Genomic DNA, 16,095 nt, shown 5'->3' with positions numbered 1-16,095 from the left:
CCTTCCCGCGGTCTTGGCTTAGGAACTGAGGTAAGGGATGTGTCTGGGCCACTGGTACCCTAGAGAAAAGGTGAGCGGAGAGCCACCCACCACCGGAGTCTGATACCTGGTGCCCCTGGCTGAGTGCCAAGCTTCCGGAAGGTGAATGTAAAAACGGGGCTCTGACTGTGAACAGAGAACCAGGGCTGGTGCTGGCAGAGGAGGCCGCCGTTTCTCCAGCTAATCTGTTATGCATCCTTTTTCTCTCTTGCCTTCTTTTAGTTTCTTATTTATTTTACATCCTATTTAGTATTTCATCTTCTGTATTCATATTCTACCTTACGTTTTGCACTCGACAAAAACATGGGGCCTTTGGGATGGGATTGGATGGAGAAGGGGTGTGGGAGCCCTGATGTATTTTGTCTTATTTGGCTGGCTGCCATTCTGTTGTATGTGGAGCGGTCACTGCACCTGACCATCCTCAGGTGGCCTCCATGCAATTCTAGGAAAGATATTTGACCTGAATTCTCACATGACCTTGGCAGAGGCAGGACAAAACCCTCCCCGTTTTTAATAGGCTCTGCAGGGCCCTCTGTGGCACAGCATGTCACCAAGACTTTCATTACGGCTCTGAAACACGTAGCATTGTGAGTAATTCCTTCACCGTAGGTGGAACGCTATTTAATATTAGATCCACGTACTTACTGAACAGATGTGTATTGAATGTCTGCTGTGTGCTGAGCACTGTTTCGAGTCCTGAGGGTAGAGCAGTGGACAAGACAGATGCGAATCTCTGTCCTCGAATGGAAGTCACAGAGCATCAGAGGTCTCTCTGCCTAATGGGGTTCTTGGATATTCACCCTGAGGACAGGATGTGGGGACACTGGCTGCCCACAGGCAGGACACCACTTAGCATCTCCCATCGAGAACACGAGAAGGTGATGGGCACTGAGGCAGCTCTTTGTCTCCCTAGAGAACAGCAGAGGTGCTGAGTGTACCCTGCGGCTCAGCCGGGCCCTTGGACCAGGGCAGATGGAGAACCCGTGACTGGGATGCAGCCGTGGGAGGTGTGTCCACATGGAAGCAGCCTCACTGATTAAAGTGGCCAAACTGGACAATTGGAGTGAATCTACCATAGCATAGGAGGCAGGTTACTATTAATTATGCTACATGGTGGATTTGCAGCTTGAAAGCAGAAAAGTCACCTCACCAGGGGCTCTGGGACGCGCCAGGCCCGCCACGCTCGCTCCCTGTCGGCTGCTGCCAGCAGACAGTGTTTGCATTTTCCTCCCTTCAAAGTTGCCAGGCGGTCTGACGCATTGGCACTGTCAGCAGCTTTGTCCCCGCCCCCTTGCCTGCGGTGGCCCCAGGTGGCGCTGCTTCCGCTGTGCTCAGCTGGTGGGAGCTTGCAGAGGACCCTCGCACCAGGGGGATCTCGCTAAGGGGCTGGGTTCCTCAAGGTCGCTGGTCACCTGCCTACCTCGGGATTCTAGGCTGTCCCCTCTTCTCATGCGTGTGGCTGAGGAACGGAGACAAATTTTTCGTTTCTACCCGTTTCGGAAAGGATTTGTAAGATGCCGTAAATTGACATTAGGATGAAAGAAAGACAAGGGTGGAGACAAAGTGGAGTCCAGAAATGTATAAAATGTAAACCTTAAAGAGCTAGGTACTTTTTTTTTTTTTAAAAAGTGAAGAATAGTTGATTTACAGTGATTCAGGTGTACAGCAAAGTGATTCAGTTATGCATATCCATCTGTCTGTCTGTCTGTCTATCTACCTACCTACCTACCTATTCTTTCTCAGGTTCTTTTCTGGTGTAGGTTATTACAGGATGTTGACTACAGTTCCCTGTGCTGTACATTAGGTCCTTGTTGTTTATCTATTTTGTATGCAGTAGTGTGTACCTTGCAGCCCACTGGGGCTGCAGGGGTGGAGGAGAGCTCCCTGCAAGCTCGGCTGGACCAGACAGCAGACCAAACTAATGAGCATCTCGGGGTGTGTCCGGGCAGTGGTGTTCCTAAAGCCCCCAGGGTGGTTCTAACTGGCCAAGGCCGGCAACACCAGCATCCCCTCCTGCAGGCAGTGGGAGGGATCTGCCAGGGCACAGCTGCCTGTGTCTTCAAGATGAAGAAGTGCTCAGGAGAAGTTAAAACATCCCTGATAGAAGTGGGAAGTCTCTCCTGAAGCTTCCCATTTAAGAGATTCAAAGAGCAGCTTTTAGGCATCTCTTAAAGTGACCACCATTAAAGGGCAGTTTGGTGACTGCATTTCAGCGGGACTCACGGAGCTTCTGGTGCGGGGAGCATCAAAAGTGACAGCGTCCCGGGCTCTGCACATGTGGCTTCCATGGACCTCATGGACCCCTGAAAATGCAGCTGACGGCTCCCGCCCACGAGTAAAATTAAGAGTTAGATGCTGTCACTTTAGACCAGCACTTCTTAACCCATTCAAAACCCAGTGACCCCTTTTAACGCAAATATTTTTAAACACCCCCTTTACAATTCCAAAATGATATAATCAAACCTACCTGCAATGTAATTTCCAAATAACCGATATGATAGTAGATATAAAGAATAAGTAAAGTAATTTGGGTTAAAATGATGTATTTCGGTGTGAGCCAAACCAGGACCGGATGAGGTCACTGGCGCTTTACGCAGACTGAGCACTGGGTCGTGTGGGGCGGCTGCCCGTGCAGGCTGGAGCAGGAGCGTCCCGGCGGACACCTACACTCCACTGGATGAGAACTGACTCCTGGTCGGGATCTAAATGATGGTCGAAGGCCAGTCCTCCCTCTGTTTTCATAGGGGTTGCATCCCTGGAGAATTCAGTGTCTATGAAAATTGTTCCAACAAAATGTATTTTATCTAAGTGTAGGGTGGAGTGGGGCGCTAGGCTCCCAAAGTGATAAATGATGCTTCCATCAGTGTGAATGTCTGCGGGGGCCTGGAAGTCAATCAGGATGAGGGACCAGTCTTCACCGGGTGGGGCTGATTCCCGTCTGTGACTCCGCCACTAAATGCACCGCTAGTGAATGGCCACCCAAAGCGTCCTCTTCTCCACAGCTTCCACAGTGCTCCTGCGGGGAAATGCTGGCTCTGTCGAGAACCACTGCTTTCTCTGCATCACTTGGTAGTGAGTGGTGAGAGCGCTGATGCGGGTGTGTGCCCTGAAATGACACGGTGCTGATAAGAGCAGATGTGAGCTGGCTGTCTGGATGCACGTGCGTCAGCTGTCAGAGGGTCACGGAGGAGGTGATAAAATCAGAACACTGGGGGCCGAGTGCAGCAGGGGCTGACTGCTCAGAGGGGCCTGGGAAATTTAGGGGAGATGGAAATGGTTTCTATTCCGGTGGGGGTGTCCTGGTGTATACAGTTGTCATAGGTTGTGGAATTGTACACTTAAGATTTGTTGTGTATTTGACCGGATGCATGTGGTTTTAAAACAATTTTTTTAACTTCTCTTTTTTTTAATGGAGTTACTAGGATTGAACCCAGGACCGCGTGCATGCTAAGCACGCATTCCACCACTGAGCTGCGCCCTCCCCCTGAACGTGTGCATGTTTTAGCTCAATGAAAAAGCCCGCAGGAGTGAAAACACTGGAAGATGCTTGCAGAGGCTGTCTGGTCCTCTGAGATTCACCTGCAGACCCCACTCTGAGAAACAGGACTGTTCTCACGTGACCAAGGGACTTGCTCTTGCTCACAGTGGACTTTCTGCAAGTCCTGCGTGGCCGGACTCAGTATCAGAGCCTTTGGCAAGTGTCTGGGATGGGGCTGTCCTGCAGGGGTGAGACACTGGAGGGGGCGAGCCTATGTGCTGGAAAGCACCCCAGGGACAGAGACCAGAGCCCCTCCCACTGCCGGGCCTGGTGTCTCTTGTGCAGAAGAGAGATGGGGACCTCGTCAAACTCCAGCCCAGCGATCAAGCCTGTTCCCGCCGGCAGCCCGCTTGTGACCAGAATCACAACCCTCTGAGCCTCATTTCTCCCTCTGCCCCGAACGCCCACGTGACCCACCAGTTTGGTGGCTTTGTGCCTCGTGGAAACTGAGATTTCCTAGCAACACAGGAAACCTCCGTGGCTATTTTTACTCTATCTGCATGTCCTGTAGGTGATGTTCTTATGATGAAAAAACTTTCCCTGCCCCGTTTGTTAGGATAAACAAGTCAGAGAGTTCAGTGAGCTAGGCTTTGCTCTCTGTCTGCTGATAGGAAGATCATCAATGTTTCAGTGTTTCTTGGACTTTCTGAGAGGATGAGGGTTCCCGTGGCCTCCGTGTGGGATGGTTCTGTTTGCTCAGAGTCGCGTAAAGCTTAGTCTTGAGGGGAGAGTTGGTGACAGTCATGCCGACCTCAAGTCGGGGCTTGGGGTGTCCTGCATGTTATTTGTTCATCTCTGCGGTGGGGGAACAGTCCTGTCACGTTGGGGGCGCACGGTGGGGACCCCCAGAAGGTCCCTTCTGTGTTGTCCTTCCCTGTCTCGCATGAGGAGCCGTCTGGGGTCTCCTCCGTCCTTAGTGTGGGCTGCCCTGTGTGTCTGTAGTTTGTGGGTTCTCGATGCTTCTCTCTCATGATTGGGACTGAACAGAGATGACTGCAGGTTTATGGAGGATGGTGCCTCTCAGATTTTATCTCCAAAGGATTCCAGGAAATGCTCAACCAGCTCTCCAAGGCACCACCCGGGGGGCTAGTTCTCAATGCCTCATGCTTTATCTCTGAGACTCCCCTTTCCTCTTCACGATACAGCCATGTCTCCTCTAATATGACAATCACACCCCACCCCGCCTAGAAAAATCTTCAGATAAAATCATGACCCTGGGAGGATAGACTCTGATTCCCTGACTGTCTGCAGCTTCTCTGGGGGGGGGGGGTTGTGGATTTCGTTTAGGAAACAAGGTCTTGTACCAAACAGAATTTTCAAGTATTTTCCACCATCATGTGGTTCTCCGACTTTATAAGTAAGTTCCTTTTTTTGCCTTGTCTTTAAAATGACATTTTTTGGTCTCAACAATATTAGAGAGTGTTTCATAGCTGGTTGAATCCCTGTAACAGGTGAGGATTGTAATCATGGGCTTCACTGTAACACTGTAGCCCATTTCCCATACATGTTTCTACTGATTTTCGACAGAACGTGTGGGCTGTGACATTTCAGGGGCTGAAAGACCTACTTTGTCATCCTTGCTTTTCTCAGGGAGTCACCCACTGTCACTTCTTGGTTAGAGGCAATCGTGTTGAAGCCTGATTCTCTGAATGTGTCTGGATTACGTCAGAGGTGCACGTAGACCACGTGGGTTAATGTTTGGGATGGGAAGTCGTTTTAAACAATGCCGCCCGCTTCTTTACGAGGCTCTCAGAGTGGGCAGTGAGTTGGCAGGAGGTGGAAACGTGGAAAGTACCATTAGGATTTCCTTCTACAGCTAAGAGGTGGGGTCTGCTACTTTGGGCCCTGGAAGAGGGAGGGCCCCCCAATGCCGTCATCACTCTCTCCTTGGGTTTCTGCAGAAACTTCCCTTAGACCCAGGCAACAGAGGTCCCACCCGGGCCGTGTGCTCTGGAGGGTTCCGCTCTGCTTCTCAGCGAGCAGTGGTCCGGAGTCTGTTGGGCCAAGGGGATGGTCCCGGGACCCGGGAGCCCTGAAATTCCCTTCCCAAATAGCCTGGACTTGGATTCCAGGACCTATGCAGGGTTGTCCACTGCCTGTGGGCCTCCCTGGTCTGCAGAGTGGCCGGGGGCCATATGGGGGGATGTCTGCCTGTGTGCACGCTCAGGGCCCCCACAGGACGGGACGGAGCTGGGGGCAGGCTTGGAGGTTCATGGAGATGGAAGCTGCCTGAGCACCCTGGGGCACTGCACCCTGAAAACCCCGTGTGGGACCACGCAGCCTGGATGCTGCCCCCAGCGCCAGCCTCTACTCCAAGTCTCCCCAGAACAGGGCCCACTCAGCTCGTGCGGCTTTGCCTTGCCCGGGGTGCATCTGCTGGGTGCCCCCGCGGTCCCGGGCCTGGCTCTGTCCTGGAAGGCAAGAGTCACATGTGAGGGAATTCCTCACAAACAAGAAGGGAACTCCTCAAGGCTGCTGGAAATCTCTCAAGACTAAGAAGGCCTTTAGAGATGCTTTGTGGCCTCAAAATAGGAGCCTGTCCTCCCGCCCCCTGTGTGGGGCCCTGGGCCTTGAAACCCCTTGGGTTCTTGTGACAGCCCCTTCCTCCCCCCGACGTCTCTTGTCCTGTGTCTGCACTGGGTGTGGGATCTCTCACAGTGACAGGAAGGTGCTCTGGATGAAGTCAGTCCTTCCCGGAAGGGGGGCGTTAGTGGGGGCCCCTTAGGCTCGTTGTAAATTCTTATACTTAATCTCTGTCCTTATAATTTAGCTCTCATTGAAGTTTCTCGCTTGCATTGTCACTTTATCTTTAATAAACCAATAGTTTTGTATGTATGTTCCACGTACCACATAGTCATGTTGTGACATCCTGGCTTCCAAATATGTCGTCATCACCAAAAACCAATGGGAACTGTACTCGGGAGGTTCCCAGGGGCTCCCCTTTTCACGTGAGCGTCACAGAAAGCCATGCTTCCTGCTTTCACCCTGTGGTGCGCTGGAGTGAACGGACCGGACCAGGCGGCTGGAGGTGGGGGGAGGACTGGGGCCGCCCCAGGCCCCCTTGATGACGGCCCCGGGTCGTGCACTGGAACCTCAGTGCACCGCTGTGCCCCTGCACCCCAGCTGGAAGCCGCCATGGAGAGGATGTCAGCAAGTCGGGGAAATTTCATACGTATCACAGGCATCATGCACCAGGGCGGGAAGGGGGGCGATGTCAGGGCAAGGGGGGAGGTGTCAGGGCAAGGGGGGCGGTGTCTGTCAGGGCAAGGGGGGCAGTGGCAGGGCTTGTTAATTTACCGGGGGAGCTAATCGTCTTATTTTATGTGGAAAATTCATCTGAGAAACAACATGGGGGAATAAACCTGTGGCTTTTTGTTGTTAATACTTTCTAAAAGGCTATTTTGAATTTTACTATAAGCTGATTTCAAAAATCACCTCGGACTTGCCTAAGTTGCCGCTGGATAGGGAGGTGATGTTTGCTGAGTATTCTTTCTGGCCTCAAAGCTCTCAGCCTCCAGCCTTGCTCTGGCTGCTCTGTCCCTCAGAGCCCCCAGCCCTCCGGTGTGAGTCCCGTGTCTCACGCCTTAGGTAGTGGTCCACCTCCTGTGTGATTGCCGGCCGCCGCCAGACTCGAGTTTATGTTCTCTGACTCACACGCGGTCTCTGCATCCCATCCCTCCCGCTAGATTCTGGGCGAGTTTGGTTTTGGTCCCTTTTTGGTCTGATGCCAAGAGGGTGGGTGGGTGGATCCCTCCCTCCCTCCCTCTTTCTCCTCCTCCTCCTCCCTCTCTTTCGACCACGAGTACTTCTTGGGCGCTTACCACATCACAGGAGTGTGGGGGATGAGTGAGTCTGCCCCGGACCTTTTCGGCCTGGCCAGGTGGGGAAGTCCAGCGGCCAGGGGAGCTGTCCAGTGTGGCCAGAGCCCTGGGTCCTGGCGTAGACGTCTGAGGCCCCCGTGCGCAGTGCCGGGAAGAACCCATGTGATGTGGCTCTCTTGGCTGAGGAGGAAGTTGGGGTGGGGTGTGCGGGGCCCCTGGGAGCGGCTTCCAATCAGAATCTGCCCAGAGCTTGTCAGAAGTCACAGGAGAAGCTGGCCCACCAGGAAGGTCAAATTGGTCAACGGTCTTAGGAAGGACCATAGAGGCACCATGGAGGCAGCAGGGCCAAAGGCTTACAGGTGTGCCGGGAGGGGAGCCTGAGAAGGAAATGGCCAGGGGGTGATGGAGGAGAGGGGGCGGGGCCCTCATCCCAGGGAGTCAGGAAGGGGAAGTTGAGGGGGGGTGGGACCACTTGCTGTAGAGCCGTCCAGAAAGATGGGGACTGGGGGGGCCCTTCGCAGAGACAAACCAGGAGCCTGTGGTGGGGCCGTGAGGCTGGTGGGCAGAGGGCAGGCCGTTCAGCAGTGGATGTGAAAATTCTTTTCCGAAGCTTCTGGGGCAAAGAGGAAGAGGGAAAGTGAAGTGGTTAGGGGAACGGACGTGGGGAGTCAGCTTCCCTGCAGAAGGTTTCTTGGGCCTTCCAAGTAAATTCACCGCATCTGCCTGCTCCCGTCCCCCAACTTCTTCACTCTGTTAATTTCTCCCAGACATGTGCATCGGGTCCCTGTCGGCTGCAGCCATTTCTGGGCCGCATGGCTGCAGGGAGGGAGGGCCCTGCGCTGGGACTGCAGACAGAAGACCTGGGGAGCTGCTCCTTGGTCTCGCGCCCTGTTATGACTCACACTGATGAGCTCTGCCACTTTGATAGGATGCTCTGTGCTTTCTCATAAGTCCAAAGTGAGTAACAGGGGTGGTACGTTTAGTCCAAGCAGAACGTTTGGTGTTGAATTAGTCAGGCTATTTGATCCGTTGGGCATTCAAAGACCTTATACTTAGTCCTTACAAGCTTTTCAGAGGCCTAAGAAAATGATTCAGACCTGAAAAAAAAATCAGACTCCAAAATACTAAAAGTAAATTGCAAAACCAGGACTGAATGTTGAAATGTCTACAGGATGAAACAGCAGGGTGATCCTAGCTCCGCATTTTTGGAGTTGTCTCAGATTACATAATTTGGGATGCAGATGTGTTAATGTGCTTGGTGTCAGGAAGGGGGAGGACCCGGAGAGGGTGCCTGGCTGTTTCTCCTGGCCCCTGTGTTTCTCTGCGTGTTATTCCTGAGATGCGTGAAGCCGGGCTGCCCGTGGTGGGTTAGCTCATTCCGGCATCCCTGTGTCCAGACAAGCGCCCTGCGTTGTGTTTCACCAAAATGAGCTGGGGGTTGTCAGCCTCTGTGTTCCTCACCCCTGATGCGATTTTCTGAAACTGTTTTCTCAAGGGACTGTGGAACACATACTCTCTAAACCCGAGACTCACCTTTGAGGGCTTGTTCTGGTTTTGGGGGGGATGCCTTGAGATCTTTGCGGCACTCGCTGGTTTAACCTTCTTTGTTCAAGCTCACGCCCACGTGTGCTCTTTCTGCCCCAGGTAGATGCGCCCCTTAGAGATGGTGACTCCCTCCTGAGAAGCAGGACCACCTCCGGCAGGTAAAGGCCTCCTCCGTGGTGACCGGGCTGCTTCGCCCCAGGGCCCCGCCGGCCTTTTCTCATCTGCTGCCAACGCCTTGCAGCCTGTTTCAGGTAGTTCTGGACTATCTCCCGCTGCACACAGAGTATGTTGTTTTTGTCGGTATGTTTTTTGGGGGACAGATGCATGGTTTTATCTGATTTTGGAAGGGGTCTGGGAGCCCCTTGAGAGACCCCGCTGAACCCTTTTCCCAGGGTTGCCTCCCCCTTGGCCACGGCTGTGACCAAGTGACACAGCCTCAAGTCCATGTCACCCCAGGCTCTGTGTCCATGTCACTTAGCTTGCACCTCACTCTCAGACTCTCCATTTCTGTCACGTTGTAGTCCCGGGAGACGCAGGCCAGTGACTCGGTGAGTGACCCCTGGGCATCTCCTCCGCTCTGTGGGTGTTAGAAGCTGCCCTCCTCACCTGCCCTGCCCCTTGCTGGTCCTGCCTGAGTGAACCAGGCCTGGTGGGTCCCAGGCCCACTCAGTCACGCCTTCTCTCACTTGCCTTTGAGTGAATCTCAGATATGCCCCCCTCTGTCTGTCTGTCTGTCTGTCCCTGCCTGCATCCCCACTCACCTGAACAGCCTCCCCGACTGCCTGCTCTCCCCACCTCCCCTGCTCATCTCCTGTACATATTCCACAGGGGTGCCAAAATTCCCATAAAAAAAGAAAATCTGATCGTACACCACCCTGTGACTTAAAACCTCTGAGTGGCTATTTTGCCACCGACACATTGCAGTCCCAGCTCCACAGCAAGGCTCTTTGTGTCCCGGGCCCTTTCCGTCTCTCCAGCTTTGCTTCTCAGCACCTCTTTGACTTTGCTCTGGAACATGAGGGTGCTGGTCTCCCCTACGCTGTCTCCACCCCGTGGCTCAGGTAAGACTCGTTCAGGAGCCCTCCTCCAGTCCGTGTTAGGCCCTGTCTTCCCTCACATCTGGGGCATCACTCTCCCCATGGACGGTCCTGCATCTCGGTGTGACTCTGCGGACGTGCCCACTCTCCCCGCTGGCTGCTGAGCAACTCGAGCCAGACCTGGGTCGTTATTCCTAGTTTTGTTCCCAGGACCAAGTGCAGACGCAGGGATGGAGTAGACCTTCCGTGTACAGTTGCAGAATTCGGCAGCGAATGAACCAAAAAATGAATGGGTCTCTGGGAACATTTTACCGAAACTTAACATCTGTCATCAGAACGTGGGGTGATTTATAATCAGTTACTCACTTCAGAGTGTGACCACTTGCCAGACCATGTTCTAAGCCCTTCCCACGTGACAGCTCATTTGCCTTCAACCGCAAGTCCTGTTAACATCAACCCCATTTTGTCCAAAGGGGGAACTGCGACAAGGAGGCTGAGCTTTTCCCCATCATGTGCCATCGATGGGCACCTGGGGTGTGTCTCGTGGTCACACGTAGATGATGGCCTGAACTGTGATCATCTTGAAGAGCCAGTTCTCATTTTATATATTTTACTCTCTCTATTTTAAGTAATTACAGTGATTTTTTACCCCTGGCACCAGCACTCTGCCGGCCTACAGTAGAACACAGATCATTAAGGGCCGTCCTGACTTGGCCAGCCTTTCAGCGACAGGCCGTGTGAAGGCCGGCCGGGTTTGGCCTCATCCTTGGAATGTCTGTGTTGTTTCTTGGGCATAAAGGGATGTTTGTTAATTTTTGTCAGGAACGTGATTAGTTTGATCTTGGGTGGTGCATCTTTACCTATTTCCTCTTCATTGGCCGCACTCCCTAGATCATGTGATCCTTAACCCCCATCCTTGGGTCTGGAGCTGACCCTCCCCGCCACCTTGCCCTAGGGTCCTGGGGATAGACAGGGACTCAGAAAGTCCCCTGCTTTTTCCTGGAGCAGTTCCGGGGCAGGTGAAGTAAAACCTGGACCCCTGGGGCCAGGCTCCCGTGTCCGAGGAAGGGGTCTGAGGTCACCCAGCTCATCGCCACCTGTACACATGAGGGCACAGAGGCCCAGGTGGAGTCGTGTCCAAGATCACACTGGCCTTGGACTTGCAATCATGAAACGTCTTTTGTCCACAATTAATTTGGAATTCTGCCTGGCACCTTCCCTGTCGTCTCCCCACCCAGTCATCGAACAAGCCAGAGCTTGTGACTCAATGAACTAACCGCTGACAGGGTTTGGTTGATTTCCAACCAAACTGGCTTTATTTTGCTTTAATTAATCTGAGTAATGGGTTGACCTGGAACAGGTAATTGGGGAACGTTTTAACCCTTTATTTTCTCTTTGCCACAGAGACTTAGAACACATCCTTGTGGTGACAGAGAGAGGTGATAAGCCAGCCTGCAAGACATCGACGCCCTCTGTTTTGTGTAACGATCCGAATAGAGTTTAAAGGTACATACGGTAATAATACTATTCATCTAAATGGAGCGTGAGGGGAGGCCATTGACATGAGTAAAATGACAGGATTACAGGATTTTTAAGGAATGTGGTCTCACTGCTCTGAGGCCAGTGTCAAGGGTTGAACCAGGCGCAGGGATCCTTGTCCTCCTTCTGGGGGCGACCTGAGGGGAGTACAGCCCGGGGGATCACTCAGGCTGAGCATGTCTTTTCTTCCCCGCGCTTGCGGGCAGACCTCGGAGGGGCGGTGGCTTTGGTTCCAGACCACTGCAGCAAAACTTGTACCGCGGTAAAACGAGGAGTCACACGGATGTTTCGGTTTCCCAGTTCGTATGAAAGTTACATTTACACTATACCGCAGTCTATTAAATGTACAGTCGCGTTAGGTCTTAAAAAAAGTACATACCTTAACTGAAAGATACTTCATTGTTTAAAAATGCTACCCATCACCTGAGCCTAAAGCGAGTTGTAATCTTTTTGCTGGTGGAGGGTGCTGCCTTGATGCTGCCAGCTGCTGGCTGCTCAGGGTGTCGTTTCTGAAGGCTTGGGTGTCCGTGGCTGTTTCTTAAAATGAGACAACAATGAGGTTTGCTGCATCGACGGATGCCTCCTTTCACTTGCTCCCTTAGACGCCACTGTAAGGTTATTAATTGGCCTAATTTTGTGTCTCGGGGCAGCCCAAGGAGAGAGATGGGGGTACGGCCAGTTGGCCATTGGGTGGAACATTCAGAACACACACATTTATTGATTAAGTTTGCTGTCTTGTGTGGACCCCGTTTGTGGCACCCCCAAACAAATTGCAATAGTAACATCAAAGATCACCGATCCCAGATCAACGTAACAGATATGACAGTGTCGAAAAAGCCTGAAATGTTGTTGAGAAGTACCAAAATGTGACACAGAGACAGGAAGTGAGCAAATGCTTTTGGAAAAATGGTGCCGACAGACTTGCTGGAGGCAGCGTGGCCACCAGCCTTGAATTTGTAAGAAACACAGGATCTGTGAGGTGCAGGAAAGCGAAGCGCAATAAAACAAGGTCGGCCTGTGCTTAAAAAACACTTCATAAGTTTTTTAAAATACCTTTTAGTACCACTTCTTAAATAGAACATTTTCCAGCTAATATTCAAGTGATCACATGCCATTCAAGTCTGAATTTGTGATGTCTTAGTTAAAATATTTCCATGTTTGCAGTTAACTTATGGCCACAGATAAGAATATAGGCAAGTTTCATCTCCTGTAAAACTAAAAGGGCAGATTTTTTCCAAAGCATGGAATTACACGGTCTGCTCTGGCCATGGCCCCTGAGGTGGGGGGAGAGGGTTAGAATTTCTTTAGTTCATCTTTTTGCTCATTCCATGAGCACTTACCTCGGGCTTCCGAGTTCCAAGCGCAGCGCTGGGTGCTGTAGGTGTGGTGATAAGCAGGCCGTGGTTCCTGCCCCCATGAGGCTTCCTGCCCTGGGGTGACAGTAGTGACCTGTGCTAGGGGCCGTGACCGGCACTGACCAGGTTGCTCTGGGAGCCCAGAGGAGGAGGGCCTAGCCCGGCAAGGCTCTGAGGGGCTCCCTGTGCTGTTGGGAGGATGACCCCCGATGCGACCTGATGAGTTGGGAGGTACTCTCCCCGCCAGGTTCAGGGTGGAGGGAATAGCAAAGGGGAGGGCTCTGAGGTGGGAGAATAGGTCCAGGGGAGGGCTGATGAGTGCACTGGGTTTGGGGAGAGGGAGACAGGGGCAGGGGACTGAGTCTAGGGAGAGAAGTCAGAGCCTCAGCACAGAGGACCTGGATGCTTTTGCTGAGGGTGTGGGCTTCTTTGGGTGCCAGTGCAGGGGTCCTGAACCCATCATTTGGTGAGTATGAATTTGTAAGCTCTTTGGACTGAATGGAACCAGTAAGTCCACAGGCAGAGAGACAGGTGGGGAGCCAGTTGGCATAATTTATCCAGGCAGGAGCTGGTGACTGTTGAGCTAAAGGGGCATCAGCGTGAGTGTGAGTGAACTGGGCTGGTTTGATGGTCTCAGGAGACAGACTGGTTAGGACTGAGGATTGCAGCTCTGGGGGTGGCGGCATAAGGGCCACGGAGCCCAGGCCTCTCACCGGGTGGGTGGGTGGGTGTGTGTCTGGCAGTGGTGTCCCTGTACTGAGTTGGGGAGCAGTCCTGGTGGGGAGAATGAGTTTGGTTTGGGGCCCGTGGAGTGTGAGGAATTCATAGGTCTTTGAACAGACTTGTGCACGAGTTCCCTGGAGGTGCGAGGCTGGAATCGACTGCACTGACGTGTGCAGTACACTTACCCCACTCAGAAGCACCGAGCAGGAACATTCAAAAGGGAAAACTTCAGTAAACTGAACACGAACTTCATTTGGATGAACGTTTTGTTAATCTTAAGCTGTGTGACTTTGTCCCTAATTCTGTCAAAAATCACCTTCCTTTTCCCCATTTCCATTCAGAAGCACTGTCACATGAATGATGCAGGGGGCTGACCCATCAGAGACAATGTATTAGATAATTAACTATATTATGTCATACACTCATTAAGTGTAGACAGAGCAAGGGCAGATGAGGGTGGGGCCAGGTGGGGAGTCAGTGTATGTAGTTTTAGAGATTTTTGGGGGGAGAATAGTAACATTTAAAATTTTTCTTTCATTCCTCTGTTTCTCCAGGAGAATATGAAAGTTTTACTCAGGCTTGTTTGCTTCATAGCTCTACTGATTTCTTCTCTGGAGGCTGGTAAGTCAGCATTTCCCTGTGTGCTTGTCTGCTAAGCAAATCTGTTATGAAGGACCTTCCCTAACCGAGTCATTGTCTTCCCTGTTTCTGTGGACTCCGGGGACACAGAGCCTCCTGGTCACAGAGCTGTGATGCTGGGTGTCCTGTCAACAACTTGACTTCTCCTTCTCTCATTTTCACTTGGGAAACTGAGGCCAGTTAGGTTGAGAGCCCGAGGTCCTGCAGCCTGTTTCAGAGCAAGACCTAAAATCCAGGTCTCCGGTGTCTAGTCCAGGTGTCTCCCCACTTTGCAACTGATTGACAAGTACAGTATGGGAAATCTTGGCTTTCATTCGGGAGAGGCGTTACATTGTCTATATGAACCTGTGGCTGAAAGGCATCAGGAGATAGTTCTTTATCTTCTCTAGTTATTAATTGTCTCTCCTCCCCTCTCCCTCTCTTCCTGCAAATGCATTTAGCCCCTACCACGTGCCAGGCACAGCGGTGTGTCATCCAGGCAGAAGTATCTGCCTGCATGGGGTCCACCTCCCAGCAGGGGAGAGAGACTGCTTATTGGATAAGCAAATATGTTCTATGTCATATGGTGGTAAGTGTAGACAGAACAAGGGCAGATGAGGGGAAGAGAACAAAAAGCAGGAAAGGAACGTGTAAAGTTTTGGGATGGGGGTGGGCAGAAGGTTAAATTTTTTAATACGGTGGCCAGAAAAGGCCTCACCAAGTTTTGACTTTTGAGTTGAACCTGAAGGAGTGGGGAAGAGGGGGTGGAGCTATGTAGATATCAGGTTAGGGGTGAGGAAGCATTCCGGGCAGCATATGCCAAGGCCCTGAGGCCAAGAGGATTGGCACGAACAGGAAATGAAGTACCAGTGTGGTTGCAGCAGAGTGAAAGGTGAGGGATATGAAGAGGGATGAGGTCGTCTGGGTAATGGGGGTTGGAGGAGGGTTGACTGTGTGGACCTTTCTAAGGATCTCAGCTTGTACTCTGAGATGGGAAGACTGGGGTTCTTTGTTTAAAACCAGAGAGCTGCTCTAACGTATATTTCACAGGCTCATTCTGGTTCTTTTATGGTGAACAGACCAGAGGGAGGCAAAGGCAGAAATAGGGCGGCCACTTAGAAGGCCATGACAGTAATCCAGGCAAACTGAGATGGTAGCTTATCCGAGGGTGACAAGGGGAAGTGAGCAGTCAAGGGTTGGATATATCTGGAGGACAGAGCCTACAGGACTTGCAGATGGACTGGATGTGGGTGTGAGTGTGAGGGAAAGAGAAGAATCAAAGATGACTAAGGGTTTGGCTTGAGCAGATGCAAGGTGGGTTTGCCATTAATGGGGTGGGCGAAGGGCAGGTATTCAGACTGGGCATGTGAAGTTCAGCTGCCCAAATAAGGATGCTGACTAAGCGGTCTGGAGCCCAAAGCTTGGAGGCATAGAATTGAAGACCTCAGCAAGCTGGTATTAGAACCATGAGACTAGACGAGACCACCTGGGGAGCGAGTATGGTTAGAAGAGAAAAGAATTCCAAGGACTGAACCTGGCAGCCCTCCGAGTACTGGTGGTCAGGCTCCCACTCATCCGAGAACCAGTGAAAGACTGGCCTGAACTGTAGGAGGCAAACCAGACAAATGCCCTGAACCCAAGTGAAGAACGCGGTTCAGGATGCGAGAATGTACCACATGTCCCATGCAGATGTGTCAAGAAGAAATAAAGAGATTCGTATCACGTGTGCTGAACTTGTCCTGCAGCTAACTACCGCCCTGTTTCTTTTGTCCCATCATTTTTCTCTCTGTGTTTCATTTTGAAGAGTTTCTAATGCTGTATCTTGAAATTCACTAAGCTTTTCTTTTGTGGTGTCAAATCAGCTGTTAATCACATCCCGT

General features: G+C 51.9%; 1 protein-coding gene across 10 annotated transcripts in view; it reads left to right on the top strand.

The window, feature by feature from the left end:
• The window catches only part of IL1R1 (interleukin 1 receptor type 1), a 58,681-nt gene that overhangs the window by 29,449 nt on the left and 13,137 nt on the right, over positions 1 to 16,095 (top strand). For 3 of the 10 annotated variants that reach the window (XM_072951243.1, XM_072951242.1, XM_072951240.1), the window contains exons 2-4: positions 9,043 to 9,194; positions 11,385 to 11,486; positions 14,152 to 14,218. In XM_072951243.1, coding sequence (XP_072807344.1) covers positions 14,158 to 14,218 — 61 coding nt within the window. In that variant the 5' untranslated portion in view covers positions 9,043 to 9,194; positions 11,385 to 11,486; positions 14,152 to 14,157. Of the gene's footprint in view, positions 1 to 1,020; positions 1,130 to 8,336; positions 8,356 to 9,042; positions 9,195 to 11,384; positions 11,487 to 14,151; positions 14,219 to 16,095 lie in introns of those variants that run through there. The other 7 variants (XM_072951247.1, XM_072951241.1, XM_072951246.1 and 4 more) reach the window with 6 other exon arrangements.

This window comes from Vicugna pacos, chromosome 28, assembly GCF_048564905.1.
Source record: "Vicugna pacos chromosome 28, VicPac4, whole genome shotgun sequence".
In the NCBI taxonomy this organism is placed as follows: domain Eukaryota; kingdom Metazoa; phylum Chordata; class Mammalia; order Artiodactyla; family Camelidae; genus Vicugna; species Vicugna pacos.
This window is presented reverse-complemented; position numbering and strand designations above follow the sequence as displayed.